This window comes from Magallana gigas, chromosome 1, assembly GCF_963853765.1.
Source record: "Magallana gigas chromosome 1, xbMagGiga1.1, whole genome shotgun sequence".
NCBI classification, from domain to species: Eukaryota; Metazoa; Mollusca; class Bivalvia; order Ostreida; family Ostreidae; genus Magallana; species Magallana gigas.
In genome coordinates, this window is record NC_088853.1 from 28249035 (window position 1) to 28276894 (window position 27860).

General features: G+C 33.8%; 2 protein-coding genes and 1 non-coding gene across 4 annotated transcripts in view; 1 reads left to right on the plus strand and 2 right to left on the minus strand.

Annotated features, from left to right (window-relative positions):
* LOC117687011 (uncharacterized) overlaps nucleotides 1-17285 on the minus strand; it is a 98098-nt gene extending 80813 nt beyond the window's left edge. Inside the window, exon 1 of the mRNA XM_066065607.1 lies at nucleotides 17138-17285. Within this exon, the coding sequence (XP_065921679.1) occupies nucleotides 17138-17209 (72 nt within the window). The 5' untranslated portion in view covers nucleotides 17210-17285. The remainder of the gene's footprint in view (nucleotides 1-17137) is intronic.
* On the plus strand, nucleotides 9098-11002 carry LOC136273636 (ankyrin-1-like). Its single transcript, XM_066078539.1, has one exon. It carries the CDS (start codon nucleotides 9184-9186, stop codon nucleotides 10495-10497), a length of 1314 nt encoding a protein of 437 aa, XP_065934611.1. The 5' UTR covers nucleotides 9098-9183; the 3' UTR covers nucleotides 10498-11002.
* Nucleotides 17286-19381: 2096 nt separating the features above from the next.
* Nucleotides 19382-21467, minus strand: LOC105342962 (uncharacterized). 2 transcript variants are annotated; one of them, XR_010711816.1, is made up of 4 exons: nucleotides 21402-21467; nucleotides 20386-20514; nucleotides 20010-20102; nucleotides 19382-19540 (listed from the first exon to the last, which is right to left on the minus strand). It is a non-coding gene; the product is annotated as an uncharacterized protein (transcript). The 2 variants fall into 2 exon arrangements; XR_010711814.1 differs by lacking the exon at nucleotides 21402-21467 and having other exon boundaries at nucleotides 20386-20604.
* Between the last annotated feature and the right edge of the window lie 6393 nt (nucleotides 21468-27860).

A 27860-nucleotide genomic window follows, 5' to 3' on the forward strand; every position in this document is an offset into this window, starting at 1 on the left:
TTCGTTATGAAATCTTTAACATACACGTTCATTTAAGCATTGAATCATTTTTTTTTTAAAGATAGAGTCTTATAACTGCAGTTATGTGTTAACTGTGTGTATACAAATTGAGTAACGCGCGTTAGCGCGTTATGCAAATTTGTATGCACACATCGCTGCAGTTATCAAATTGTATCTTATCTAAAATTAATGATTTAATGCTTATGTTGTTGTGAAGTGATGTTAGTGATTGGAATTATTTATTCGATATTATAAAACGTGACAGGCGGTGAGGGGTAACTTAAAGTTACTACCCCACCTGTTGTGTCTCTAATAGCCTAGCCGGCCGAGGGACGTCTGTGTAATGCCGAACCCAATCTTAATTACATGTACTACATTCCTCCCCATTTTAATAAAATCACACAGTATGGCACAAATCAGAATTTCCGACTTAATGCCAACATCTTAAAAATCAAATGTTGTATATTACACTTTTATTTACAACTAAAAATCACTATACAGAGTCATAAAATCAACACAATCTTCCTAGACATTCCTTAAAGTCATCTAAAAAAATGTCATTTCCCTTGTCAGAGAAATAAATTTCATCTCACTTAAACATAGATATATTTTTCGAGTAAATTTTATTGTGTCCTACTACTTTCCCTCCCTTTTCTTCAATGAATGTTCCAATATGAATATTTTCTTCTTTTCTCCCTCCCACCCATCAATTTCACCCTAAAATCTCCTGGATATAACTGCTTAAAAAATCAAAATTGTATTTCGAAATTTTGCAGTAAACAAACTTATATCAGTTTTCATTTTCTTGATAAGAGGTAGTGAGCTACAAAAAGCAAAATCATTGGATCCCAAGTGAATAAGAATTACATCAGGACTATTGTCCTCTGTTAGATAATTAACAGTTTCGACAAGAGAAAAAACATTTCATTCCTCTAAATCCATGCCATGTAATATGAGCATTTTTTAGACCAAGATCTGAGGAATTTAGCATTGTTGCTCTCTGATGTGCACAATAAATAAATGAAAAACCCACATTAAGTATTTTCTTGTTTTTCTGAAGATTGGTATTTTTCAAATGAACTGTATGAATTTTATTCATGTCTAAAAGATTGCTCGGTATTTTCCAATGGAATATACTTGTGAAATTTAGAGCTGGGTAAGGCATTTTTGTTAAGGGAAATTTTCTTTGGTATCGTTTAAATAATATAAGATTTGTTCAAGGTCATCCTCTAGCCAGATTGCTCCTTGACAGGACATGAATCGTTCATTAGTGTTGATGAAAGATAGTGTTTTGGCCATGTTAAACTTGGCCAAATTAAAAATAGATATCTCTTCAATTCATCTTTGATGAATTTTAATATCATATCTGCAATCTGAGGACTCATCACTCTTTTTCCAAATGTAATCTTAGAAACCTTTCCTGGCCAAACCCTAGTTCACATTTCCAGCAAGATGTTCTAGGATAGATAAAGCAAGGCATATGTTCTTGAATGACATGTCTTCTTACATGAGTAAACCTTGAACTACATACAGGACACTTGTTTCCCTTTTTACCTAATGTAGAACCTTTTATATGATCTGGGAGACAATCTTCTTCATAATCTGGTTCAAAGTGACTTTCCTCGAAATCCGACATTTCTAAAAGAATTGTAATTTACATTTACAATACTGTAACTTAACACTAGTAAGTATTAAAACCGGATGTTTTTTGAGTTACCTCCCTTCATTTAAGAGTCCCACAAAATAAATTTTTAACATTTTTCTTAATAATTTGTTCATGTATTTGAAAGATAATCCACTGCTTTATGCAACTGAGAATGAAAAAAAATAATTTTCATGTATACCGCATAAAAATGGCAGGAAAATCCCTACCCGTCATGCTTTTCCTCAGAGACCCCCCCCCCCCTGGATTTTTTACGGAACTTTGTTAAGCTACCTTAGAGATCCCTCACTAGTCTTTGATACTTTGTCATTCTCATTAAACATTTCATATCTGATTCTTTTAACCCAGCCGGGATAATCCAGATCTTGACAAAGTTTGATGCGGTCATGATGTCCATGTACAACAGTTTCTCTATTTCTCATATCAATGATCTTAAATAAGACAGGTGATTTGACTTCAGTTACAAAGTATGGACCTTTCTAAGGTGATCTTAGTTTTGAACTTTGACCCACTTTTGTAGCTGAATCTCTTCTAAGAACAACATCCCCAATAGTATATGTATTTTGATACAATTTTGTGTCATAATAACGTTTTAGTCTGCTTTGAGCTTTGCCAATATAATCACGTGCTATTTGATGACATTCTGTTACGTTTGTTCTTAGGTCATGCAGATACTCAGGAGCTTCTTTCTCTGGATTCTTTAAGTCACATGTACCTAAAATTAAATCTATAGGTTGGGTTATCTCCCTTCCAAGGAACATAAAATTTGGTGTGAATTCAGTCTGTATGTTTTCTTATGCTCTAATGACACCTGCAATCTGTTGCAATTGAAGATCCCATTCATGTTGTTTGTTTTTAAGATAGCATCGGATTGCTTGTAATACAGAGCGATTATAACTTTTCACTTGACCATTAGATTGCGGGTGGTAGGGTGTTGTTCGCGTTTTAGCTATTTGTAACAGATGACACAGGTTTTGCATAAGTACACCATCTACATTCTTTCCTTGATCTGAGTGAATTTCTGTGGGACAACCATACTTAGATATAACATTATCAACCACACCTAGCTTTTCTATTGTTTCAGAATTTTGATTTGGTATTAGGACAATTTCTAACCATTTAGTAAATTGATCAATGATCATCAAGATATATTTGTTACCATTTTTCGTTACAGTTAAATGCCCTAGTATATCAAAGTGTATATGTTGCAGAGGATACCCTGCATGATATTGACCTGAAGCTGCCTTAGCGTTGATGTTTAGCTTTTTGTTTTTGTTACAAACACTACAATTCTTAACATAAAGTTTTGAATCTTGAGACATGTCATACCAAATTGCGCATTGTTTTAATTTTTCATAAGTTTTGGTTTGAGCTAAATGTCCTGCTGTTCTGTTGTCATGACATTGTTTTAAAATTTCAGGTTGTATCTTTTTTTGGAACAACAAATACATATCTTGTATGTATATGATCTTCCCATAAATAGCACACTACACCATTTTTTACATGTAATTGTGATTCACATGCTCACAAAGATCTAAAACTGGGACTACTAAGAGATAACTCTTTCTGAGATGGTTTTATCTCCGACTCTAACCATGTCTTAATCTTGTAAAGATAAACATCTTTATCTTGTACTAACCTCTTTGGAATAAACATATTTAACAAACCTAGAGAAATTGCATTCAAATTGTCAACTGATCTTATTGTCAAGGAAACAACATAATATATGTCATTTTCAAAAGTAAACCATTGTTGTTTTGCTCGCTGTCAAAAATAACAACCTTCACAAGGTATGTAACTATACATTGGGCTTATAGTCATTACAAAGGTTCAACTCATCTGGATTTCTTGACAGGGCATCTGCGTTGGCATGATTTTTGCCAGGCCGATGTTGTAAAATAATGTTATATTATGACAATTCCTCAATCCAGCGAGCAAGTTGAACTTCTTGAATAACTCTACTGAAAGTGGCTGGACTATTGCATAGTCCAAATCGTAATCTAACATGTTCATATAACTTATATTTGGTAGTAAATGCAGTTTTGTGGCTATCTCTTTCATTTACTAAATCTTGCCAATAACTAGAAGCCATATCCAGTGAACTAAAAAAGGTATTTCCCCCTAGTGTATCTATTATTATTAATGATAATAGTGTATATTTGAAATGGGAAATGCATATTTTGTTGTTACTTTATTGAGGGCCCTGTAATTGATGCAAAATCTCATTTTCCAATCTAATGTTCTCACTTTTACAGGGGGAGATGATGCCCATTCTGAAATTTAGGGTTGAATAATGCCTTTCTCAAGCATTTGATCGATGTAACTCTTTACTTTATTTTCAAAACCCATTTGTGTTCTACGAAGCTTTTGTTTGATAGGTCTTCCTTCGTCAGTGTTTATTTAATGTGTTATCTCCCCATTAAATAGCCCTAAATCAAAATCGTCTTTGGCAAAAACATGTTGGAATCTATTCAACAAAGAGAAAACGTCATGTTGATCTTTCTTATCTAGATTTGTAATTGGTCTCTCATATAAATCTTGCATGTTCAGGTAACCGAGATCTTAAATTGTCTGAGGATGATGGGTTTTTGGCAGATGTATCTACCTCAGTTATTATTTATTGAGAAAACTCATCTATTTCCATACCAAAACTTACATTATTGCCCTTTTTTAATGTTATGAACCTATCTGCAGGGTTCCGAAAAGAAGTTTTTGTTTGTCCCGCACTAATTACAGAATTTGGTGGTAATAACCCTTCTGAAATATTTTTGTCTGTTTCAAAACAAAGGAAATCTTTGAAGAGTTTGTCAATCTGAACGGGTGTAAATTTAACTGATTGTGGTGGTATAACAGTACTTTTCTGCAATGAATTCTATAGATCTCAACACCATTCCTTGAACCCTTTCATCTTGGTAATAGGTATTAATGCTTTATGTACTGTCAGAGTAAAGTTTTCCAAATTGATAATGCAATTGTGAGAGCTCAAAAAATCTTAAACAAGTAATAAAGAATCTGCTATTTCTCCCACTACAACATCCCATCTTTGTTCCCTAGGCCCTATTCTTAACTTGACCTGTGCTGCTATTTTGCCATAATGATGTTATATTTACCTGCTCCTTTTAGTATGATAACTTTCTGAAGTAGGGGCTTTGGTTTTAAACTCTCAGAAAGTTCATAATTCATGACAGTTACTTGGGCAGCAGTATCTATCACCGCATTGATTGTTTTGTTGTTTACAGTACAGGGAACATAAAGAGTGTTTTTTGAATTTGTTTTTGTTCCTGTAAAGTTCTTTTTCTATGGTTTTAAATTTTACTTTAGGAATAGGCTTTGTCTGAGGTGACAGTGACGCCCGCCTCTCGCTGCGCTCGGTATAAGTATATATATGATGAAAAATAAATTATGTTTTTTCTTTGTTTTAGTGCACTTAGCTTTTTGAGACTTTTCTGGTCTGAAATTGGTCTAGAGCTGAAATATTTCAAAGCTTTGTCTCGGAGGCATTCAATCAATTTGTCCAGCTTTTGTTCTTCGGGCCATTCATACCGGGATGAAATGTAGTTGAACGGTGTGAAGAAAGGTTTCATGTCATTTTTCCGTCAAATGTTGACATCTTTGGTGCACTAGGATCCTTTGACTTGAAGCGTATCTGCACATCAAGTTGGGTTTGATGATGATTTCCAATACACCTCATGTGGTGCCAGCTTGTCGACTCCCCTGTTGATCTTTTCATGTTCAAGTTGTTTTAGCTTATTGTCTAACTGTTGCATTTGTTTATCCACTTACTATCTTGGTCAACTAGTCCTTGCTTCATGAGTGCAAGTTAATCGTTTTTAACAGTCATTGTTTTACTAATTGTCTTTGTATAATGCGATTTTGTTTTTTCTAATTCTGTTTGAAATTTTTGCTGTAATTTATTCAGTCGTTCTTCATGTTCCAATGCCAAAGTCTTTTATAAAGAATCTAATTGCTTTTGTTTAGCAGTAATGTCTTTTTCAGATTGTGCAATTTGAATGTCCCTTCTTTTTATGTCTTTTGCTTGTCTGGGAATTTCTGCTTGTAACTAAGATACCTGACTTTACAGAATTTCAACATTCAAGTGTCTTTTTTCTTGTTGTTTCACCCTCTTTCTAAAAATGATCACACCCTCACTCACAAGGGGATCCCAGATAGTGCTTGGAAGTGTTGACATTGATTTTAGGTCTTCTAATGACAAAGGGCCACTCTCATCTCCAAACTTAACAATAGCCCAGCCCTTTTTCCTCAAATGTTTGAAATTGATTTTAATTCTGCCAAATTGGCATTGTTTATGTCTACAGAGTTTGAACTACTCGCCATCTTAATTGATTAATTAACATCAATAAAGACCGAAGAAATAGACGTGTTGCTGATTTCTCTATCAGAAAATCCGACAGAAAAACTCGGGTGAATTTTGTTTTTTAATTTGTTATCAGAAAATCCGACAACAAAGTAGGTAATTTCTAAGAAAAAAAATACGAAATGAAAGAAAACCCCAAATGACATAAATCAAAACAAATATTTTAATTGATAACGCCTTACGAATTCACAAAGGAAAAAACAAATATTTTGGCGCAAAATCCAAAACCTTAGCCGGCCGAGGGACGTCTGTACTATTTCAGTTCTGTTCACAAATGAGGAACGATCAATCAGCTGATCGGAATGCCGAACCCGATCTTAATTACATGTACTACAATATTTACATTTTTGTAATTTCCTGCCTTGTCTGCCAATGTTATTTATACCTTAAAATTCCAATTTTATCCTAAGGGTAGAACATATTAATGGAAGGATCACTGTGACAGCAACAAGCGTGAACTTTAATTTTTGCTTGTGTTCATGCAGATTACAGCGTTCAACATATGTGACGTCATAATAAAAATCGTCATTTTAACCTTTGAGTACCCTGTCTGTGTTACAGTATTATAACTGTCATAACTTTCAATACACTGTAAACTTTCAACACATGCAAAAAATAGGTTGAATGTAAATATTCACATGACTTAATCAAAAAACCGATTCATGTAACTGGTAAATATTTCATCCTCATGCCTTAATTCCGATCTTTTTTTATAGGACGCTTAAACAAGTGTACAGTAAATATTTTTTAAAGATATTGCTACATATCCATTTAAAAATTATGGGCCTGCTTAATTAGTTCTAATTATCAAATAAGTTTGGAAAAAAATTGTTTGGCATTTTATACCGGCTTTCAAATAAAAACTACACAAATCATCACACATTATCCGGCATTGGCCTGTCTGATACTTTTTTATGTGACAAAGTTAAAGTCTCTTTAAATGTAGCTTACTCATTGGACAAATCGTTGAAGATAAAGATGTCTTTGTTTTAAAAGGTTTAGGATAATATTTTAGTGGTAAGGAATTTTTCTTTTGTTCAATTTTCACTGTGGTACAGGATATCCATCATAATATTACTCTGGTAAAAAGGTGATAGTTTTATTTAATAACGACGAATTAAAACTAAGTCATCTTAATTCGTAATCAGATAATCTGATCTGTAAACAAAAACACAATCATATACTATAAGTCGTTTTATTTTCACGGTGTTAAAATTCCACGATTTCTAATTGAGTAAGAAAAGCGATGATTTTAATTTCAAGACAAATAAGCAGGGATAATTTTTTTCGGTGCTGAGTATTCACGATAATTTCTCAGTAATGCAGAGGCAAAATATCTTAACATTCATTTATACCAAGCTTTATATTTATGAAAGAAAATCATAGTCGTTTCATATGACCTTTAAGAAGTACAAACTGATGACCATGGTTTTGTTTTCTTTATTTTTAATGCTTTGTTTGTTTGTTTGTTTTTAACACAGAAACTAACCAGAATAACATTGCATTATGTAATAGTTTTAGAATATTTTCAACAAAATTTAGGTATCATACACTTAACAATTTTTTTTATCTCTTAAAAGCATTACTAGTGGGCCACGCCCTCATCAATCAATGGCAAGAAATCAATGCGCTTTTTGTTGAAACAGAAGCAAGTAAAGAAGTGGAAAGACTCATAAATTCTCAGAATATTGTTATTGTGACTGGGCACACAGGATCTGGCAAATCGGCCATTGTACACCACAGTGCACTTAAATATACACGTCATGGTTGGATTATAAAACCCATTCGTACTGTGGTGGAGATGATACAAACTATAAATTCATCCACAAACGGAATGAAGACTCTACTTGTTTTCGATGACCCAATTGGCAAAGAGTCATTCGAGAAAATGGAATATACCACATGGAAAAAATATGAGGAAACTTTAAGAGAGTGTTTAAAGGATGTCAAGTGCAAACTTCTGATATCGTGTAGAAAATATATTCTTTATGACTATCAAGTGACAGGACTTTTGAAAGATGGACCAAACATCGTTGACATAAGCAATGACCAATTAAAACTAAGTAAAAAGGAAAAGGAAAAGATTTTGACTAAGTATGGTTTGAACAAAAATATATCCATAGAAGTGTTAACACAAATCATTCAAACGGAAGCGTATTTTCCATTATTATGCAAATTATGTTCAAGCAAACAATTCAAAGAACTCCAGATGCTGATATTTTTTACAAGACCCGTAGACGTTTTGGAAGACGAAATAAAAATATTTAGAACATCATTTAAAAAAAAATACTGTACTTTAGTTCTTCTTGTCCTTTTTAACAATGATTTTTGCGTTAATGCTATAGAATTGCAAAAATCTGGGACATCAAAAGAAAAATATAAACTTGCTTTGGGACTGTGTGAACTGAAGAAAAGGACGCCACCTCATACTATTGGTTATGCTTTTGAAACTTTGAAGGGTTTTTTCGTCAAGAAATTAAGCGACAATTATCAATTTTATCACGATTTTGTGATGGAAGTTACTACTAAGGTATTTGGAGAAGAATATCCTTTGCAGATGATAAAATATGCAGACATTGGTTTTCTTAGAAAAAGAGTAACATTAAACTGCTTTTACGACAATAGTTATCCTTTCATGATATACTTGGCAGACGAATACCTTGAATCTCTCGCAAAAAGACTTTTCAATGACATATTTGGAGAACGTTTTCTAGATGTTGTACTCAATCCTTGTTTAAAAAACGATAAGGTCATTGCCGCTGTTATAAATGAATTCGAAAATCATCCAGAAAAGCTAAACAAGTTACTCGAAAAGAAAAAGCTTCATATTGATACCCAAGATGTCAGCTATGTTTCAAACCATTTATTTTTGTGTAAACTTGCATTCGTAAGTTTAGAAGAAACCATATCACCTCTTAGTGCAATAATTATATTGTGCGATACAAGATTAACCTCATGTTGCCTTGAAATCTTGCAAGAAAAACCAGAATATTTTACTGGCAATTCCCTGTTATCTTCTGTATGCTGTAATGGCTCTAAAGATGTTTATGTCAGGTTTTTAAAAGATCATGTAAAAACATCTCTGGAAGAGAAATGGAAGTTTTTTAATCCAATACACATCGCATCCGCTTTTAATAATAACGATATGTTGCGTGAACTGCTTAAAAACGGCGCCAATGTGAATCTGAAGACTACCAATGAAAATTACTGGACTCCATTAACATTAGCAGTTGGAATCCAAACGGGGGAAAACAAAGAAAACGAAAAGATAACATCTACTCAATCAAGGCGCATTGAAACTATAAAACTGCTATTGAGTCACGGAGCTGACATAGGTTTATGTAAAGAAAACGGAGTCAGTCCTCTCTATATAGCTTGTCAAGAGGGACATGCTGACATTGTACAACATTTTCTAATAAATCGAGCAAACATAAATATATGTACGAAAAACGGGGCGAGTCCTCTCACTATTGCTTGTCATGAGGGACATTACAGCATTGTAGATACCTTACTGCGTAACGAAGCAGACATCCAATCATCTATGGAAGACGGAAGCAATCCTCTCTTTATAGCTTGTCAACAAGGGCATGCTGACATAGTCGACTTATTACTACACAAGGAAGCAGATGCTAACCGATGTTTAAAGGACGGAACCAGTCCTCTTTTCGCTGCTTGTCAAGAAGGATATGATACTATTGTTCAAATGTTACTGAATAAAAACGCTGATACTAATTTGTGTAAAACGAACGGAGAAAGTCCTCTTTATGTTGCTTGTCAAAAGGGATATGAACAGATTGTTATTGATTTACTTGCATTTGGGGCAGAAGTTAATATGTGTAAGAAAAATCGTGTTAGTCCTCTCTATATCGCCTGCCAAAAGGACCACAACATTATTGTTCAAGAATTATTTGAAAAAGGAGCGGACATAGATATATGTGCAGCAGACGGTGCCAGTCCTCTCGTTGTTGCTTGTCAATACAGGCATGTGAAGGTAATTAAGGTTTTACTGCAAAATGGAGCGAAACCAGATTTGTGTATGGTAAACGGAACAACTCCTCTTATAACAGCATGTATATACGCACAAGAACACATTGTACAACTTCTGCTTGACAAGGGAGCCGATATCAATTTATGTAATAAATCCGGAGTCGGTCCACTCCATATATCTTGTCAGTATGGACACGATAACATTGTTCAACTTCTTCTAAATAATGGGGCAGATGTAAATCTAATTGGGGAATTCGGAGACAGTCCTCTCCATATAGCAAGTAGTCACGGATATGATAAGGTTGTAGAACATTTATTGAGTAAAGGAGCAGATATTAATGTGTGTGATGCATGCGGAGTTTGTCCTCTTGTTTTAGCTCGTACACGGGGACATGATACCATTGTAAAACTTCTAATAGATAAAGGAGAACACAACAAGCAATTCAATGAATCAAAAGAGATTCCTTTATAAACGATTAATACCTTTTATATGAACCTTCAGTTTCATAGTGGACAGACTTTTGTGAGAATATAATAGCCCATTACTCATTTGGTGGTAATGATGCTAAATAATAGTATATTTAACATAAACATTTTCGAAATGCTATCGAAACTAGGTGTTTTCCAAAAAAGTGATTTAAAATATGAAAAATCCGCAATCGTATTAATAAAAAATTGACCAATGTCTTAAACGGCAATCGTTTCATCTACATTGATCTCCCCTCAAGAGGGCTTCTTCCCCGTTTCAGTTACTGTGAGGGTTTGAAATGCAAAATTTTCCATTGAGGTCAAGATTTTGAAAAGGCAACGTTAACGTGTACAAACTGCTGGGAAGCTGGACTGCACTAACGAACCAAAATGTAGCGCATTCAACAACTCCGGGCATGAGCCGGTGGCGTAGTGCTGTCCACAGTACGTATCTGGCTATCCAAAAAAATGTCGAAGAGTTCAACGGTGATAAAAACAACCTTTCTAATTTCTATCCCAGCCAAATTAATGTATTTGGTGAATTCTTAAGCTCTGCGGAACAAGCCTATCATCTCATTAAGGCCTTTCGTATCGGAAACCTGATAGCAGATGAAAAAACGGGAAGTGAAAACAGCTCAAAATGATCGGCAAGACCGTCTCCGAGCCTCCACAGTGGCATCTTGAGGACAAATCTGTGATAGAGGAGATGGAGGAGATCATCGATGCAAAAGTGAACCAGCTTTCGGAAATGAAGAAGCTTCTTTCTTCATCCAAACCCAGCGTTATCTTTGCGCACTCCGTTTATGACCGGTACTGGGGCTCTGGATTGGATGCAGATAAAACTCTACATACCAATCATAATGCCTGGCTTGGCAGAAATGTCCTGGGGAAAAATATCAAGCAGTGTGCTGAAAAATGCAGAGCTATATCGCGCGTGGTCACAACCTCGGCAATAGCTGAAAACACGTCAGAATGAAATTGACAGCTACTGAGGATAAATGTTATCTAATTTATTGAATATCTGTTAAATATATTTTCTATTTTTCTTATAGTTATATTTCCCTTGATAATTGTTGATATTTTATTTCTCTACAATGTTTAGTATAAAATGCCTATCACTAAACCGTAGAGGGTTAAACGATTCTAACAAAAGTAAACATTGTATGATTGGCTGAAAGACGCTGATTGAGACAATGCCTTTTTGCAAGAAACACATTTTGTATCAGATAAGGAGGCTAACTATAATGCTAGATCGTTAGGTTCTTCATATCACTGTTATTCTAACTCTCTCTATTACAGGGGTGTCAAAATATTGTTTAAAACATAAGTCTCATTTAAAATCCTTAACCAACACAAATCCAAATACTTTTACTGAATATCATACATGACAACACAATTATAACACTTACTTATATATATGCACCAAACGCCGATAAACTAAGGTCTGATTTCTTTAAAAAAAGTTTCTAAATGGATTTCTCAATATAGTTCGAACGACGAAAATGTTATTCTTGTTGGTTCTTTTAATTGTGATACAGCTAGCAAGAAGGATAAGCGATCATTATTAATGCAGGATATATTTTTTAATTTTTCTTTTATCGATCTCTAGACAGAATTAAACCCCCAAAAAAAGGTTTTACTTGGTGTGATGGGCAAAATATAGATAAAGAAGAATTGACAAAGTATTTTTCACTAAGAACTTTTGCTATAAACCCCTAAAAATATTTTTTGCGCAAACCCACGAACTTTTCAAAAGTTAAATTAACTGATCACCTTGTCATTGGCTTTTTTTTCGAGCAACAAATATACGTTCATCTCAGATAACACTTTGTCATTCATTGCATGCAAAATTTACAAATATTAAATAAAATGTAGAATCTTAAACGAAAAAGTGTCATCTGAGGGCATGCGCTTTTTTTAAATGCCCCAAAGCAATTAGAACTTACTGTAAATAAATCAAAATGTTTAAATATAACTTTAGCAATCTTGACAAAACTATCAAATAGTATATGATAGATGGAATCTTATATACTTTATTAAAGTACTATGTAAAGTCCGACCGAATATATATCTATATCTGTGTGTGTGTGTGTTTGTGTGTGTGTGTGTACAGTGCGTTAATTCATATTTACGTCAATTTACGCTTTAAAAAAATACAATTATAAATACCTTAGAAAAAAGATATTTTATATATTATATATTGGTGTATAATTTATATATACCGCTGAAAAGCATTACGGATCCTGGCATCACTTTGATGTATATTTAGAAAGTCTTTGTGGAGGATTTTATCTCGCATCAAAATGTATTGTGTTAAATAAAAAAAAAAAAAAACCCAAAACAAAAGAAAAAATTAACATATTTTTCATTAAGAAAATTTGCTTTTCATTTGAATAAAATTTAATTCAAATTGTTGTATTTTGAAATCCAAATTTATATCTAAGAAAATGTAAATAAATTAGGAAATTAAAGAATAAAGAGCATTGTAAAGAACTGCCACACTTTTAAGCATCAAATATTGTTTTTAACGGGAGACCTAATTATTGATCATTGGTTCTCGTGTTTCGTTCTTTTATCCCCTGGGTAACAACCTTCGATTTCTGAGCTATTTTTGTGATCCACATTTAATGATTTTTTTTCAGGAAATTTTGTGAAATATTTTGTGACTGTCCATCTGCACCATTTCAAATATACACTATTATCATTAATAATAATAGATACACTAGGGGGAAATACCTTTTTTAGTTCACTGGATATGACTTCTAGTTATTGGCAAGTTTTAGTCAATGAAAGAGATAGCCAAAAAACTACAATTACTACCAAATATGGGTTATTTCTGGATCCCCGCCTGATACGTCCGCCTCCTTGTATACTAGTATTAGAATTACATGTACGTTGACCATATGTACACATTACCTTAATCGGCTTTGTTATGTGACGATAACATTTGTTATGAATGTATTTGCAGGTTAGGTTACAAAACACAACCTATTTGATGGTTTTTGCACTGATTATTTGAGATAATTTGCCGCCATGTTCTATGCATTCCCCACACCACTCACAGTTTCTTTATTTGGTGTTTTGTGATATATACCTGTTTATCAAAAGTAAAACTACTCATAATTTTTCTATAGTGCATCGTTATGGAGCTACACAGAAAGTTTGAAATTAATTTGCCGAGCCAAACGAATAGAAAACGAAGTGGGTTAAATTAGGACTATACCCCCCCCCCCCCGAAAGCATTGTAATCATTTAAAAAAGGAAACAGATTACCAAATCTTAACTAACCATGCCCTTTTATGTTATATCGTTATTGTTAATCGTAATGCAAGACACACGTTTTAATTTTTTATACTGCTTCTTTTATTAATATTTGTAAAACTTAAAATACTCTCATTAATGAACTAATTGTGTGAATTGGTTTTTAGAAGTAGCTGATACATTTCTCAAATAATAACAAAGTATGCTTATAATGGTAAAGATTTATTCTTGAATTATTTTGAAAAAAAAAATGCTCATTTTTACCAAAGACAAATCATGTAGTAAGGTATCAAAATACTATTTCGAATTATATTGAAATAAAACACTTCTTTTTTAACCAAACAAACAGAAACCTATACGTATTTAGATATTAACATATCGTTAGAATTATAAAAATGAATGTTCATTTATATTGAAAAAATGAACAAAGAACTCCTGTGTTTTTATATATCATAAAACCAATAGTGACTGGCAGCTATAGCTGAATAATTAGGCTCTATCACATACAAAACGAAACCGAATCTCTCTAAGGTGATGTTATCTGCCCTCATCGCAGGATAATTCAAAACGGCATAGTACACGCCCTTTTCGCTCCTCGTATAGTAGGTGTCGACGTACTTAAAATACTCGCGAATGGTTGGGCTTCCAGGATAGTTTAAATCACGTGACCCCCATTGAATAGAGCCACCTGATTGGTCGACTAATAGACAACTAAAGTAAGTTGATAGTTTGTCCTGATCCGCGCAATTTCGGACCGTGGCAACATATTCTGTGATATTACCCCTCTCATACTTTTCCACACCGACTTCGCAACTGTTTTCAACGAAAATTGTTTGCGCACGCATGTCGTAGTTGTTATTGGAAATCAGGTTGACGGTTTCTCGTGTGGATGTTGACTTCAAAGTTATCCACTGGTCGTATTTGTACTTCCTGTTTGTGAAAACTGCTTCAAACATATTATTTTCACCTGAAAGTAAATATTGCTGTATCAACATCCTCGTGTATTGTCATAAACATGTATAGTAAGTACATGTGCATTAGCATGAGTTGATAAAATAAATCCCCATGATTTTTTTCAATGGTAAAATAACAATATTTCAAGACTTTAATCCTTGCCAATTTCAGTCTCAAGAAGTAATTACAATTCACTTCAATACATTTTACAGAGAATATTATTTAATAAATACGCAAATGAGTACCCGAAACAGGAAGATAAAAAATTACATGATCTTAGAGGGATCTACCAACTCAAGATCTATCCCACAGTTATTTAAGTGTCATATACGCTACGTAATGGTTAAAGTTGTAGCAAATGAGGGGCTTCATTTGCCAACAACATTTTTATCTAGCATATGTTAAATAGAAAAAAAACAATGATTTATGCAACCACAATTCTTTAATTCTGCGAGAAGTTATTGTTATGAAGTGGGATCAATATTTAAGGTTGTTATATTTAAAAATGCCTCTGAAAATTCATAATTTATTTTGAGTTGAATGATCACTCTTATATCAACTAATTCTTTATTATCTTTCTTAGGAAAACGAGTGGGGTGGATAGTGCATACTCAGTATGCGTTAAACATTTGTTCCTTTTATTAAATATCAGATTGATGCATACATTAGCAGCCCATTAATAATCTACACCTTTTGCTCTGTTTGTATCTAATGAGCTAGGAGGCCTTAACCAACTGTAGTAAGTAATATTTTTTTTTTAATATTATTATACTTCTGCGGCTAAATATTTTTAAAAAACGTGTGTTAACCGTTTAAATCCTAATTTATAATATCAGAAAGAAATATTGTTGCCAAAGTAAGCAATAATCTTGTTACAACTTCAACCTTGTTGATGAGTATCTGATATTGTGGAATCATTATTGTTTGTGGGCGACCAATGTTCGTGGCTTTCGTGAGTTACCCTTGCCCGCAACGAAATTATATCCCAACGAATCTAAAGACACCATTTTTTTCATTATTTCTTAAAATGATCCCGATTACATTACCAAAAACATTACGTTCTAACGAACCAGAAAAATACTGGCCACCCACGAACATTAACCCCACGAACAAAAATGATTTCACAACACTATGAAACAGTAAAGACCTTGGGTGATGACGTCCACAGTTCCCATGTAGTTTTTTATCTCTGTATCAGCCGGACCACGAAAGTAGCCCGTGTAGGTGGAGCTACTGTCGTTAAGTGGATAAGTTGTCATGGCAATTGTTTGTAATAACGGTTTCTCGAGTCTGCGCACAGTTTCAGCAGCCTGAGATGTGAACAAAAACAAAATCATAAAAACCTTCCCTGGTGCTATACAGTAGGTTTTTTTTTTGTATTTTAATAAGTCGGTTTCAGTTCCCAAAGAATTTTGTTTGTTTGTTTGTGTTGTTTTATTTTTGATGTTCTGTATAGGCAAAGTTTCAAACAATGTGTATATTATTATTCTTTGTTGTATCACTGAATATGCATTTCTTTTTACATTTAATCAATATGTTTCATAATAAAAAAAAATTAAAATACGTCGTTTTATAATGGTGATGAATAAAAAATAACTGGAAAATGTACCTGAATTACAATTAAATTTGATTAACGTTAACCCTAATTTTTTATTAGAATTTAAACATTTTACTGTGAAACGCGATCCCTTTTTAATATGAAGCACATGTTGATCTGATAAAACAGTTTATTACAATTATAATCGATTCGTGATATCTTAAGTAATAAGTTATTTATTAGATGTTAATCTCTATATGTTATTTATATCACTAATGAAAGTAAATTTTGATATAACACTGTGTATTCTTACACCACGTGGCGTCATATAATTAAACATTAAGTAGGTTTATGTTTGCTTATTGCTTCAGTGAAAAAAGTTGAAAAGTTTAGTGTTATAATTGTTAAGCATTTAACGCCGTTTTATATTTTCCCATATGCCATCGCTAATCCTGACAGATACTTTCTAACAACTAGGGTAAATTTATTACAATTTTATCATAGGCTTAAACATTTGTAGAATTAAATTCATTACTCAAGAATGGTTACTTATTAATAAAAAATTTCACCATTTATTTTACGTATCTAATTATGAACATTTCTTTCTGATAAATGAAGAATTCAACGTTTAATACATGTAAAATTTACTTCTTTAAGTCACTCTTGATAACAAATTTTATTAATAAAAATTTACTTTATATATTTTAATCGGTTTCCCGACTGGATGAAAACCTCACAAATTCAAATTTAATTTCACAGATTTGAAAAAAATGAATAAATTTTAAGCACATTGAGTTTGTTTAAAAATTATTTCAAAACGATTTTAAAAAGTACAACAATAAAAACAATAATGTGAAAAAAAACAAAGGCCTAAATAGGAATGTAAACTTACAGAGTTAGAGTATATTGCCAGGAAGATCCCGAAAACTTGAACAAGAAACACATGCAAGCCCCTGAATGCCATTCTTTTATCCTTGTGTCTCTGTGAAGTATGACCGTAAATATGGCTTACAAACTTCGATAGTGTCCAATATATTAACATTTAATATAATAAGATAATTTATGTACATTAACACCATGTTAAATTTATGTTGCAGTTTGGACATAGGAAATTCTTTAAATATAGGTATTTAACATTAACGATAAGATCATATACTAGTTTGGACGTATAAATGGACGGTATAATTTGAGAGACAATTTTCGCCTGTGATATTTCCTATATTAAGCATAATTGAATGTAACAATTATCTATCAGATTAAATTATGTTATTTTTCAAAACCATCTGCTTCATTCGCGCAGGCACCAGTGCTAAAATTCTATAATTAGGCTTAAGTGATAAAAGTAATCAAATCTAATCTTGCGAAACATCGGTCAGTACTTTTACAAATAACTAATTGAAGCTTTAAAGGGACATGATCACGGTTTTGGTCAAAAATTATTTTTCTCATTTAAATGTTCACAATGCTTCAGTAAGGTATTTTAAAATAGGCAACCACAATTTAGGCGCCATTTGTTGAATTATAAGCAAGTTACAGAGCTTACAATTCTTTGTTATGTAAACAAAGCTTTTGTTTACATTTTGAATGTCGGAGAAACAAAAATATTTACATCTAAAGTGAATGTACTAAATATTGGGATATTGGGAATATTTAATCATATATAAAATGAATATTAAGATTTAAAAAATTGTTAGATTTTTACTGGTATATTAAACCTATGCAAACAAAAACGGGACACGAACCTTGTTTATATGACAAAGAATTGTTAGCCCTGTACCTTGCTCAAAACTTTACGACTGACTCTCGAATTTCATTTGATCATTAGAAATGTATTCCTGAAGCATTGTCAATAATAAAAATAGAAACATACAATTTGACCAAAATCATGACCATATGTTCCTTTCAATGAAATTCAAACGTTTAATGTATGTCAGGCATTATCATCGGTAGATGTTGTTTTACTTATTTAAGTTTTCCATTAAAAGGCGATGTTTTGTCTGATTTTTGACCTAAGAATGTATCAACAACTTATTCGTTTAAACGAGCTTTTATCTGTGTTATCTTGCAAGGTTTTGTAACATTCAATCAATTATTAAATCGGGTACTTTAATAATAGTTATCTCTTACTTAAGGGTCAAGTCATTTTCCATTATCTTGCATAGTCTACTCATATTTAGTGTTGTCATATAGTACAACGAGTTCTAACTGTATTTCATTTAACAAATTCAGGAAAAAATGACTGATTTGATGTCTTTCATTTTATTTTATTTTTTTTAAATTTAAACAGGATTTTTTCAGAAAATTTAATTTTGCTAAACATGAACGTTTACAATAGTTAATCAGCAGTCACAATTTAAAGTTAGACTTTAGTTAGTATTTAATCGAATTCCATCCGTATATTTGCAACTCACAACTGTATATCGACGTGTCTTTTAAAACTACATTAAGTTAGAATTTCAAATTTGATTTTAAAAAGGTTAATTGCACGTAGTAGCCTTGAGTCATTTCAGGTGCTAACAACAGTTCCTTAGAAAGAATAATTACCTTAAAGCGAATTATATGGTAAAGGTTGTGAACGAACCGCAAAAACAAAGCGAATGAGAAATCAAGTTGTCTACAGTTTTTTTGTAAGGAAAGGTTGGGGCATGTATAAAAGGAGAGACTGTGATACCAGATTAATCTGTTGGTAGTTATTACATGTATCTTATAGCATTGCAATCATCACACAAGTGGTAGTTGTCCATTTTGTTTCATGAAAGCACATTTCATTAAGGTATTTGACAATAATATTACATTTTATAGATGACCAATCATGCATAAAACGCTTTCTTGTTGTATGCATCTGGTTTTTTTAGGATGTCAAATCATGCGTGCCACCTTGTGAGCTACAGCTGGTTATCTTAAACAGGTTGCCCCCACTTCCTGCAGGGCCCTTTTGAATTTCTTATTTTAAATACCTGGTCAACTCTTGTCAGATGAGACTCACGTACCTGTGACCCCGTGACAAGGCTTTACTATATAAAGTTATTTGTTTCTTTTTTTATAAGATCTAATTTTTTGTTTTAATTGTGGAAAGGAGGGGGAGGGTGGTATTAAAATACACATCCAGATCCAAAATACATTTAAAAAGAAGAAATCACAATCAATTTTTATTACTTTTCATAAAATGATTTTATTAAATCAATTTTTATTTACACTAGTTTATTCTGTTCAGATATTTATACGTGTAAAAGTCAACTGTCGCATATCCTTGTCCACTTCTTTTAAAGCTGCGCTGAGGTCAAAAGAAGCAAGGCTAAAAAATACATACGGATACTCAATATTTAAAATTGAATAAATTAACACATTTATATAAGAATTACTTACGATCTCTCATCAATAAGATGAGGAGTTTTTAAAAATAGAAGTATGTGAAAAAAATTCATATGTACCGCAAATAAATCTTGCATCTATTTCCTAAAAAAAATCCACATAAGCCAATCAAAGATATACTAGTAGTTAAATGCCATTTTTGTAAAATTCACAGACAAATAGACCTCTTTATTCCGGTAAATGAATAATTTACTAAAAACTTTACCAAACGTATGTTGAATATAAACTTAACAATCAAGACAGGCGACCAACTTGCACAGCTCAAACATTTAATCACCTTTAGATTATTTTTCAACCACCTTTATATAAGGTAAATGGCGAAGTTTAATCCTATGAAACGACTTGACGCTTTTAAGAAATGAAATTAAAGGAAAAAAAAAAATAATACATACGTCTTTCACAGATGTAGCCCCACATTTGATTGCAGTAATCATTAGACCATTGGTAATGTAAATCCTTCCTCATCGCTAGACAATGCTGTTTTCCTGTAAGTGTGTATATAGTATGCATATATACATGTAGAAATTAATGTATCTATCAGTATTTTAATAACTTTTTATTACTAATCAAACATTCACAAATATAGAACTTTATACAAAAAACTAACAATTTTAATCATAAGCATGCAAACAGCTAAAGAAAACACGTAAACCTGATATTTAAGTACTCGGATTATCCAGAGAAGTAAAGTAAAAAAAAACCGTGAAACAAAAGTATTAGTACCTGGATTGTATGAACGAGTTATAAAAACGTAAAATATATAATTACCCAGATTGTTGGGTTGTGTACGACACCAATCACTGTATCCAGTTTTAATGTTTTGTTCCGTTTGAACCCAGTACCATTTCTTGTCAGAACGAAATTGGTCGGTAGCACCCAGCCAAAAATAAAGGCTTGCTGAAAATTTAAATAAATACCCTCGAATTTTTATTGTGCGACGCTTGCTTTGTCGATATACATGTAACACTTTAATTCTCATTTAAAAAGAAAACTGTATGGACAATATTCCTTTTATATTATATTTTACTTTTAAACGCAAATGTCCTCGATTCATTTGTCTTATATGTTTAGAACCAAGTAACTATGAAGTAATGATTTACATAATGAAATACTTTTTGGCGTTTCATGATAAAATTACAGCAGCGAGCATTATAAAAAAAAAGAGGAGGCGTTGGTTGATTATGTATTTTTCTTCAATGATTGCATCTTTCAGTGACTGAATGAGAACTCGGTAAGAAACATTTAATTTGTTTATACTCCCATATATATTATATACCGGTAAATTATTCATAAATGGTGAGTTTTAGTACTTAAGTTATCAATACTGTTAATGTACACATTACTATGTACCTCTAAAACTAATTCTAACTTTGCGATGGAGTTCAAGTTTATCAGCTTTTGTTCGATCAAAAGTAAATTATTAAAGTTTTACAATAAAAAGTACGAAATATACATCAATACTGTATGCAGGAAAATATTCGCCACTGTTTAATTCGCCCCATTTGCCCTCGTTGTCATAGGGCGAATTTAAGACTAAACGAATTCTATATTGCAAATAATATCTTTGTTAACACAACTGCATATGGACAAACTCAAGACGACGGGGATTGTATACCTTTTGGAGTGAAAGTCGACATTTAATGACCTAAACGATGAATACTTATACTTATAAGAGGACAGGACTAGATATGGCAGATTTTTTGACCGAGTCTGTAAAAGTAAAAATCAAAGTTTTACAGAAATAGAAGATATCTTTTTTGAGTGTAAATTAAATCAATACTTACCAAACTCATGAAGTAATCTTGACTTTATGAACATATCTTTTGACTTGTACTCAATAGCTACCAACCGCTACCCGACTACCAACCGAAGCGCAGTTATCCTAAAAAAAAAAAATTGATAAGGAAATGCATTTAATAAATGTTACTAACGTAAAAAAACACATCTAACAAAACAAGCCAATCATCTTGTTTAAATATGATGTATAACTACACTTTTGTAATATCAGAACACTAAAATCATAAATATTACTTTATAATTTGTTATGAACATACTTAAAAGGAATGCAAACAAAAACAATGATGTACAACTGTATATTTTTGAGAAATTAATAGATGCTGTAAGTAAATGATTACGAAGAACTATAAAAAATACGTTTTATTTTTCAAACATCCTACCAATGAGTCTTTCCACTATAATTTGTCCTTTGAGAACAAGTAACACAAAACGCAAGGTCGCTCCCATCCGACAGGACAACGATAGGAGAGACTCTGTGTACAATGTATAAAACATCAAACATATACACCTTGGTTTGTCAAAGTATCGTACGCTGATGAATATTAAATAGTAACATATAATAAAAAAAAAAGATAATAATAATGATAATACAAAATTGTTCTATTATTTGGTTATATGGGTGTCATTTGTAACAACATTACTGTAACTATCTACACTGTACAGTTGATAATGTGCCTAAGCGGCCCGACACAAGATCCGATATATTTGTAAACGATACAAGCGACTATAATTATCATTGTGCGCATGACGATGTACCATTCACGTGCTTCTTAATAAATAGTAGATCTCCCACATACATGTTTGAGGTTCTTGCCATACTGATAAATGGTGTCAGAAGTAAAAATGAGTACGTTTTAAGGAACAGACACTTGCTTTGTGGAACAAACATTGTTTATTGAGAAAAATAAACGTCGAAGTACGTCTTTAGACCGAATTTCCTTGCATGCAGAAAAACGCAGCGTTTGACTTTCAGATAGACTTTATTCGTAAGAGCCGATGAGCATCACTAATCAGATTGAATCCTTACGACATTTATTCAATATAGGAGACCAGGCAGCGGTCATGCAGAGCCATATTCCTTTAACCACGAAACTATATTTAGGCGGGAACATTTCTCAAACATGAAAAACGTGGAAACAAATATGGAACTCTTACATGATAGTGACAGGACATGCAGACAATGCGTACCAAGTGGCAACGTTATTACTTGCATCGGACATGAAGAATTAGAGGTATATAACGGACTCCCGTTCCGAGATGAAAATTAAAAAAAATGACCCCATTGTTATCCTAAGATTAATGGAGGAGTACTGTGTGGGAAAAACAAACACGATATATGAAAGGTATGTTTTCAACAACAAGCATTAGGAATCCAGTGAATCAGTGGACATACGTCACGGAATTGAGGAAACTATCACTGACATGTGAGTTTGGACAGTTAGCCGATCAGATGCTAAGAGACAGAATAGTTTGTGGCATCAAAGACAATGCAGATAGAAAAAAGTTACTACAAGAAGCTGACTTGTCATTACAGATGTGCGTTGACATTTGCCGAGCAGCTGAGAAGACCGCAACCCAAATCAAATCTATGAACCTGGAAGATGAAGTTCATGCACTGAACAAGTGATATAGAAAACCCCTCAAGACCAATGCTTCGCACAAGGGACAGAGGAAAGGAGAAAAGCCTCATCACGCCAGAGGAGAACCTCATCACACAAAGACAACCTTGTGCACTTTTTGTGAATAACAGCATCCAAGAGAAAAAGAAGCCTGTCAGGCATACGGTAAAGTGTGTGCAAACTGCGGTAACAAGAACCATTTCTGTCGTCAACCGGAAACGAGAGTACATTTGTTGGAGGTCTGTGACTCTACGGCGTCTGATGATGAAATACTCAGTGTTGAACAGACCTCTGGAAAAGAACATCCGAAGAAATTATTCGCTCGAATGAAAAGTAATGACCAGTCAAAACTAGTGAAGTTTCAGATTGACTGCGGTGCAACCTGCAATGTGTTAAGCAAGGACATTATACCCGTAAATGTGAAGATCCAGAGAGGACAGCACACATTAAGAAGTTACAATGGTGAAGAGATGAAGACCATTGGTACCTGCGAAATTACCTTGACCAATCCAAAGAATGGAGAAAGTTATGATGAGAACTTTGTCGTTGTCAGTAACGGTTCACACCCCATTCTAGGCTCAGGCACAAGTCAACGTATGAAAATAATTGCTGTACAGCATGATAACACCATGGCTATGTAGGACTCCTACATTGATCGGCAACTCTCTATGGAAGAAATTGAGAAGAAGTTTGGAGACATCTTCACCGGAAATTGACTTTTCACTGAACAAGTACATCCGGAAGTAGAAGATACGGTGCCCCCAATAAAACTTCCATTGAGACGAGTCCCAGTCGCAATCAGACCCTTGTTTCAGCAAGAGCTTAAAAGGCTGGAAGGGTTACAAGTCATTGAAGCAGTGAACCAGCCAATTTAACTGACTGGGTCTCGAGCCTTTTAGCATTCAAGAAATCCAATGGCAAGCTATGTATTTGTATAGATCCAAAGCCTTTGAACAAGGCCCTGCGGTGCTGTCATTACCCACTTAGCAAAAGCACGTATCTTCACAGTTTGTGACGTGAAAAATGGGTGTTTGCAAGTTGAGCTAGCTTTATGAGCCGTCCAGCTATCTTACAACATTCGAAACTCCCTATTGACGTTATCGCTGGCATCGTCTACCATTTTGGATCTCACCAGCGCCGAAAATATTCCAGCATTGATTGGAAATAGCCATTCAAAACGTACATGATGTTAAAGCTGTAGCAGACGACATCCTCATCTACAGAGAAGACGAAAGTGAAAAGAAAACCATACGTGACCATAATCAGAAAACTTAGCAGATTCTTATGTTGCTGTAGTGAACAATGTATCAAGTTGAACAAGGACAAGTTCATGTTGCGACTAAAAGAAATGCCCTACATTGGACATGTTCTGACAGCGAAGGGACTGAAGCCTGACCCTCATAATGTACAGGCCACCATTGACTTTGAAACTCCTAACGATGAGGCCAGTGTTCATAAATTTCTAGGACTTGAGAACTATCTAGCCAAGTTTATGAATAACTTAAGTGTCATGTGTGATCCGATTCGTTCCCTCATACACACAAATGTTGTTTGGAGAAAGACACATGAGGATGAAGACGCCTTCAGCAAGCTCAAAGAGGCAATGTGTTGCGATACTTTGACTCGAAGTTAGAAACGATACTGCAGTGTGATGCATCAAGCACTGGGCTCGGCGCAACCCTTCTACAGCAAAGACAGCCTATCGCTTATGCGAGCAGAGCCTTGACTCCAGCTGAACAACAGTATGCACAAATTGAAAAGGTGTTATTGGCTGTGGTATTTGCAATGGATAGATTCAACTAGTGTACGTAAGGAAGAAAAGTACTTGTGGAAAGCGACAACAAACCCTTAGAAATATTTCACACGAAACCTCTTATCTCCGCTCCAAAACGCCTTCAACGCATGTTTTTGAGACTTCAAAAGATATTAAATTGAGATCATGTACAAGCCAGGCAAGGAAATGTGCGTGGCAGACGCGCTCTGTCCAGAGCTTATCCAAAGAAACTGTCGAAAGAAGCTTGTACAGAGAAAGTCTTCAATATATTTGACGATATCAACAAGGTGGAATACCTACCAATTTCACAAGCAATAATGTTGAAGATTAAACAGACCATTGACGCAACAGACGAGTTGCTGAAGAAAACTATCCTTCAAGGATGGCCGAGGACTAAAGAAAGTACACCCATGGAAGTGTACCCTTACTTTCATGTGAGAGATGAACTATCCGTGCAAGATGGTATCGTATACAGAGGAACCTGCTGTATCATACCAAATGGATTACGTGCAGAAGTCACGAGGAAGCTTCACCAGTCACACATTGGAGCAGAAGGATGCCTTCGCAGAGCCAGATAATGTGTGTATTGGCCAGGCATGAACTCAGAAATCAAGGATCTAGTCTCCAAGTGTGGAACTTGTACATGCAGAACTTATGAACCGTCACAACAGAAAGAAAATATCATCTCGCATAAGACGCCTAACCGCCCGTTGTCTGTCGGAAATTAAACCTTTTCTAGTCACCAGTCAGCAATGACCAGTACCTCATCACCGTAGACTACTTCAACAATTTCTTCGAAATAGATTGGAGACCACTTCATAAGCAGCAGTGATAAACAAGCTAAAACAACACTTCGCTAGGCATAGAATTCCAGACAAATTCATAAGTGACAATGGAACCCAATTTTCGTCAACAATTCAGTAACTTTAAGCATACTTATTCGAACATATGACTTCAAACGGGAAAGCAGAAAATGCAGTTAAATCGGCAAAGCAACTGATGAGAAAACCTAAACACAGTCGACAAGACCCATTGCTTGCTGTACGGTATTTCAGAACCCCCCCCCCCCCCCCCCCCCCCAGGGTATTGGAGTGAGTCCGTGTCAGCGACTAATGAACAATATAACCAAAACGCTGATGCCTGTAAAAGAATCATTACTCTTATCTGTTGGTGATCGAGCTAACATCAAGATGTTGAGGAAGGAAAAGGACAGACAAGCGCACTACTATAACCAATCAGCGAAAAACCTACGTGAATTGCAACCAGGAGACACAGTGCGAATAAAGCCAACACATCTACGAGACAAGGAGTGGAAGAAAGGAACAATCATCGGAGGATAAGAATCAAGATTGTACAATGTGCAAACTCAGGACGGAACGCACCGGAAAAATCGATCTCACCTAAAAATACGCGTGAAGAACGAAATGATTTTATGGTACTACGGAATACACAGCACCGTCTATTGAGGATACTCCTAAGAACGATCGAAAACCAGCGATATATAAAACTGCTGACCTTGAACAAAACGCAAATGACCAACGCATGGTAATTCCGAGCAGTCAAGTAACAACCAACCGAGAGTCCCCTCTGACCACTCGTTATGGCCGCGTAGTGAAACCACCACGCTATTTAGAGAACTATGTGCAATAGTCAATATATAGTCAATAGTCAATATATAGTCAATAGTCGTATCTATAGAACTTTTACTTTGTTCTTATTGTCTGCAAAAGGGAGATGTAACAATATTACTGTAACTATCTACAGTGTACAGTTGATAATGTGCCTAAGCGGCTCGACACAAGATCCGATATATTTGTAAAGGACACAAGCGACTATAATTATCATTGTGCGCATGACGATGTACCATACACGTGCTTCTAAATAAATAGTAGATTCCCCACATACATGTTTGAGGTTTTGCTATATTGATACAACATTTATCCTATGATTAAAAAAAATGATTACCTTGAATAGAGACCCTGAATACCAAGACAAGAACGTCCTAAATTCTATATCTTGCTTTATCCTGAAAGAGCTCATTCATTTATATTTATACTTGTAAAATTTCACTAATCAGTTTCACCTGTTATATGTACAATCAAATGGATTACAGCTTTTTTCCCATATTATTGAGCATGAAGATTATCATTACTTTTTTTTTCAAAATTATATTGAAGGCAAATTCTTATTAAAAAGTATCAAACTGGGAAAAAATACAATATTCGGTGACTCCTGCATGTATTGTAGATAACTAATGAAATTGAGTGTCTTTCCGATACACATTTTTGAAATGAATAAATGGGGTAAGAAGATATCTGTGAGCCAATGTTCGTTAGTGATACCCCCGCTCTGATGTGAATATGCAAAATAAGAAAAGTTGACATTTAACAGGATGTTGATGTCTGATTGGTACAAAAATAAATCCCACAATATGGCATGCCTAAACTAAATAGTGTGAAAATTCCAGGCATATGCAGTAAATAGTTGCTGACAAATCTTTGACAATTTTTTTTTAAAATAGGCTAAATTAACAAAGTCGTCTTTAATTAGGAATTTGATGCCAATTGGTACAAAAATGCATTCAACAATATGACATGCTTATAAAAAATGGTTTACAATTTAATGCATCTGTGATTAATAGTTACTGAGGAAAATGCGACATAGTTTTTTTTACGGACAAACGGATAGATAGACAGACACACAAAGGTAAACAGTATATTCCCTTCGAAGCGGTATTGGTGTTCCGTTTATTTTTAAAACCAGATTTGAAAAAAGTATCAAATCTAAGGCGATAAAATTTAAAGGCTAAATCAGTTACATTTTTATTTAAATCTATTCAGTCAATAACACATGTTACAGTGATTTTGAATCAAACTGAAAATATAATAAACCGTTTTTATATATTTGATTTGCAATTCATTTGACCATAAATGGTAACACGTTTAAAATATAAAGAAAAACTGGCAATATTTTAGACTGTTCCTTTTTGTAATGATTGACACATTATCCACAATTTTTTAAGACCCATTAAATTAATCATAGTTGTTAACATT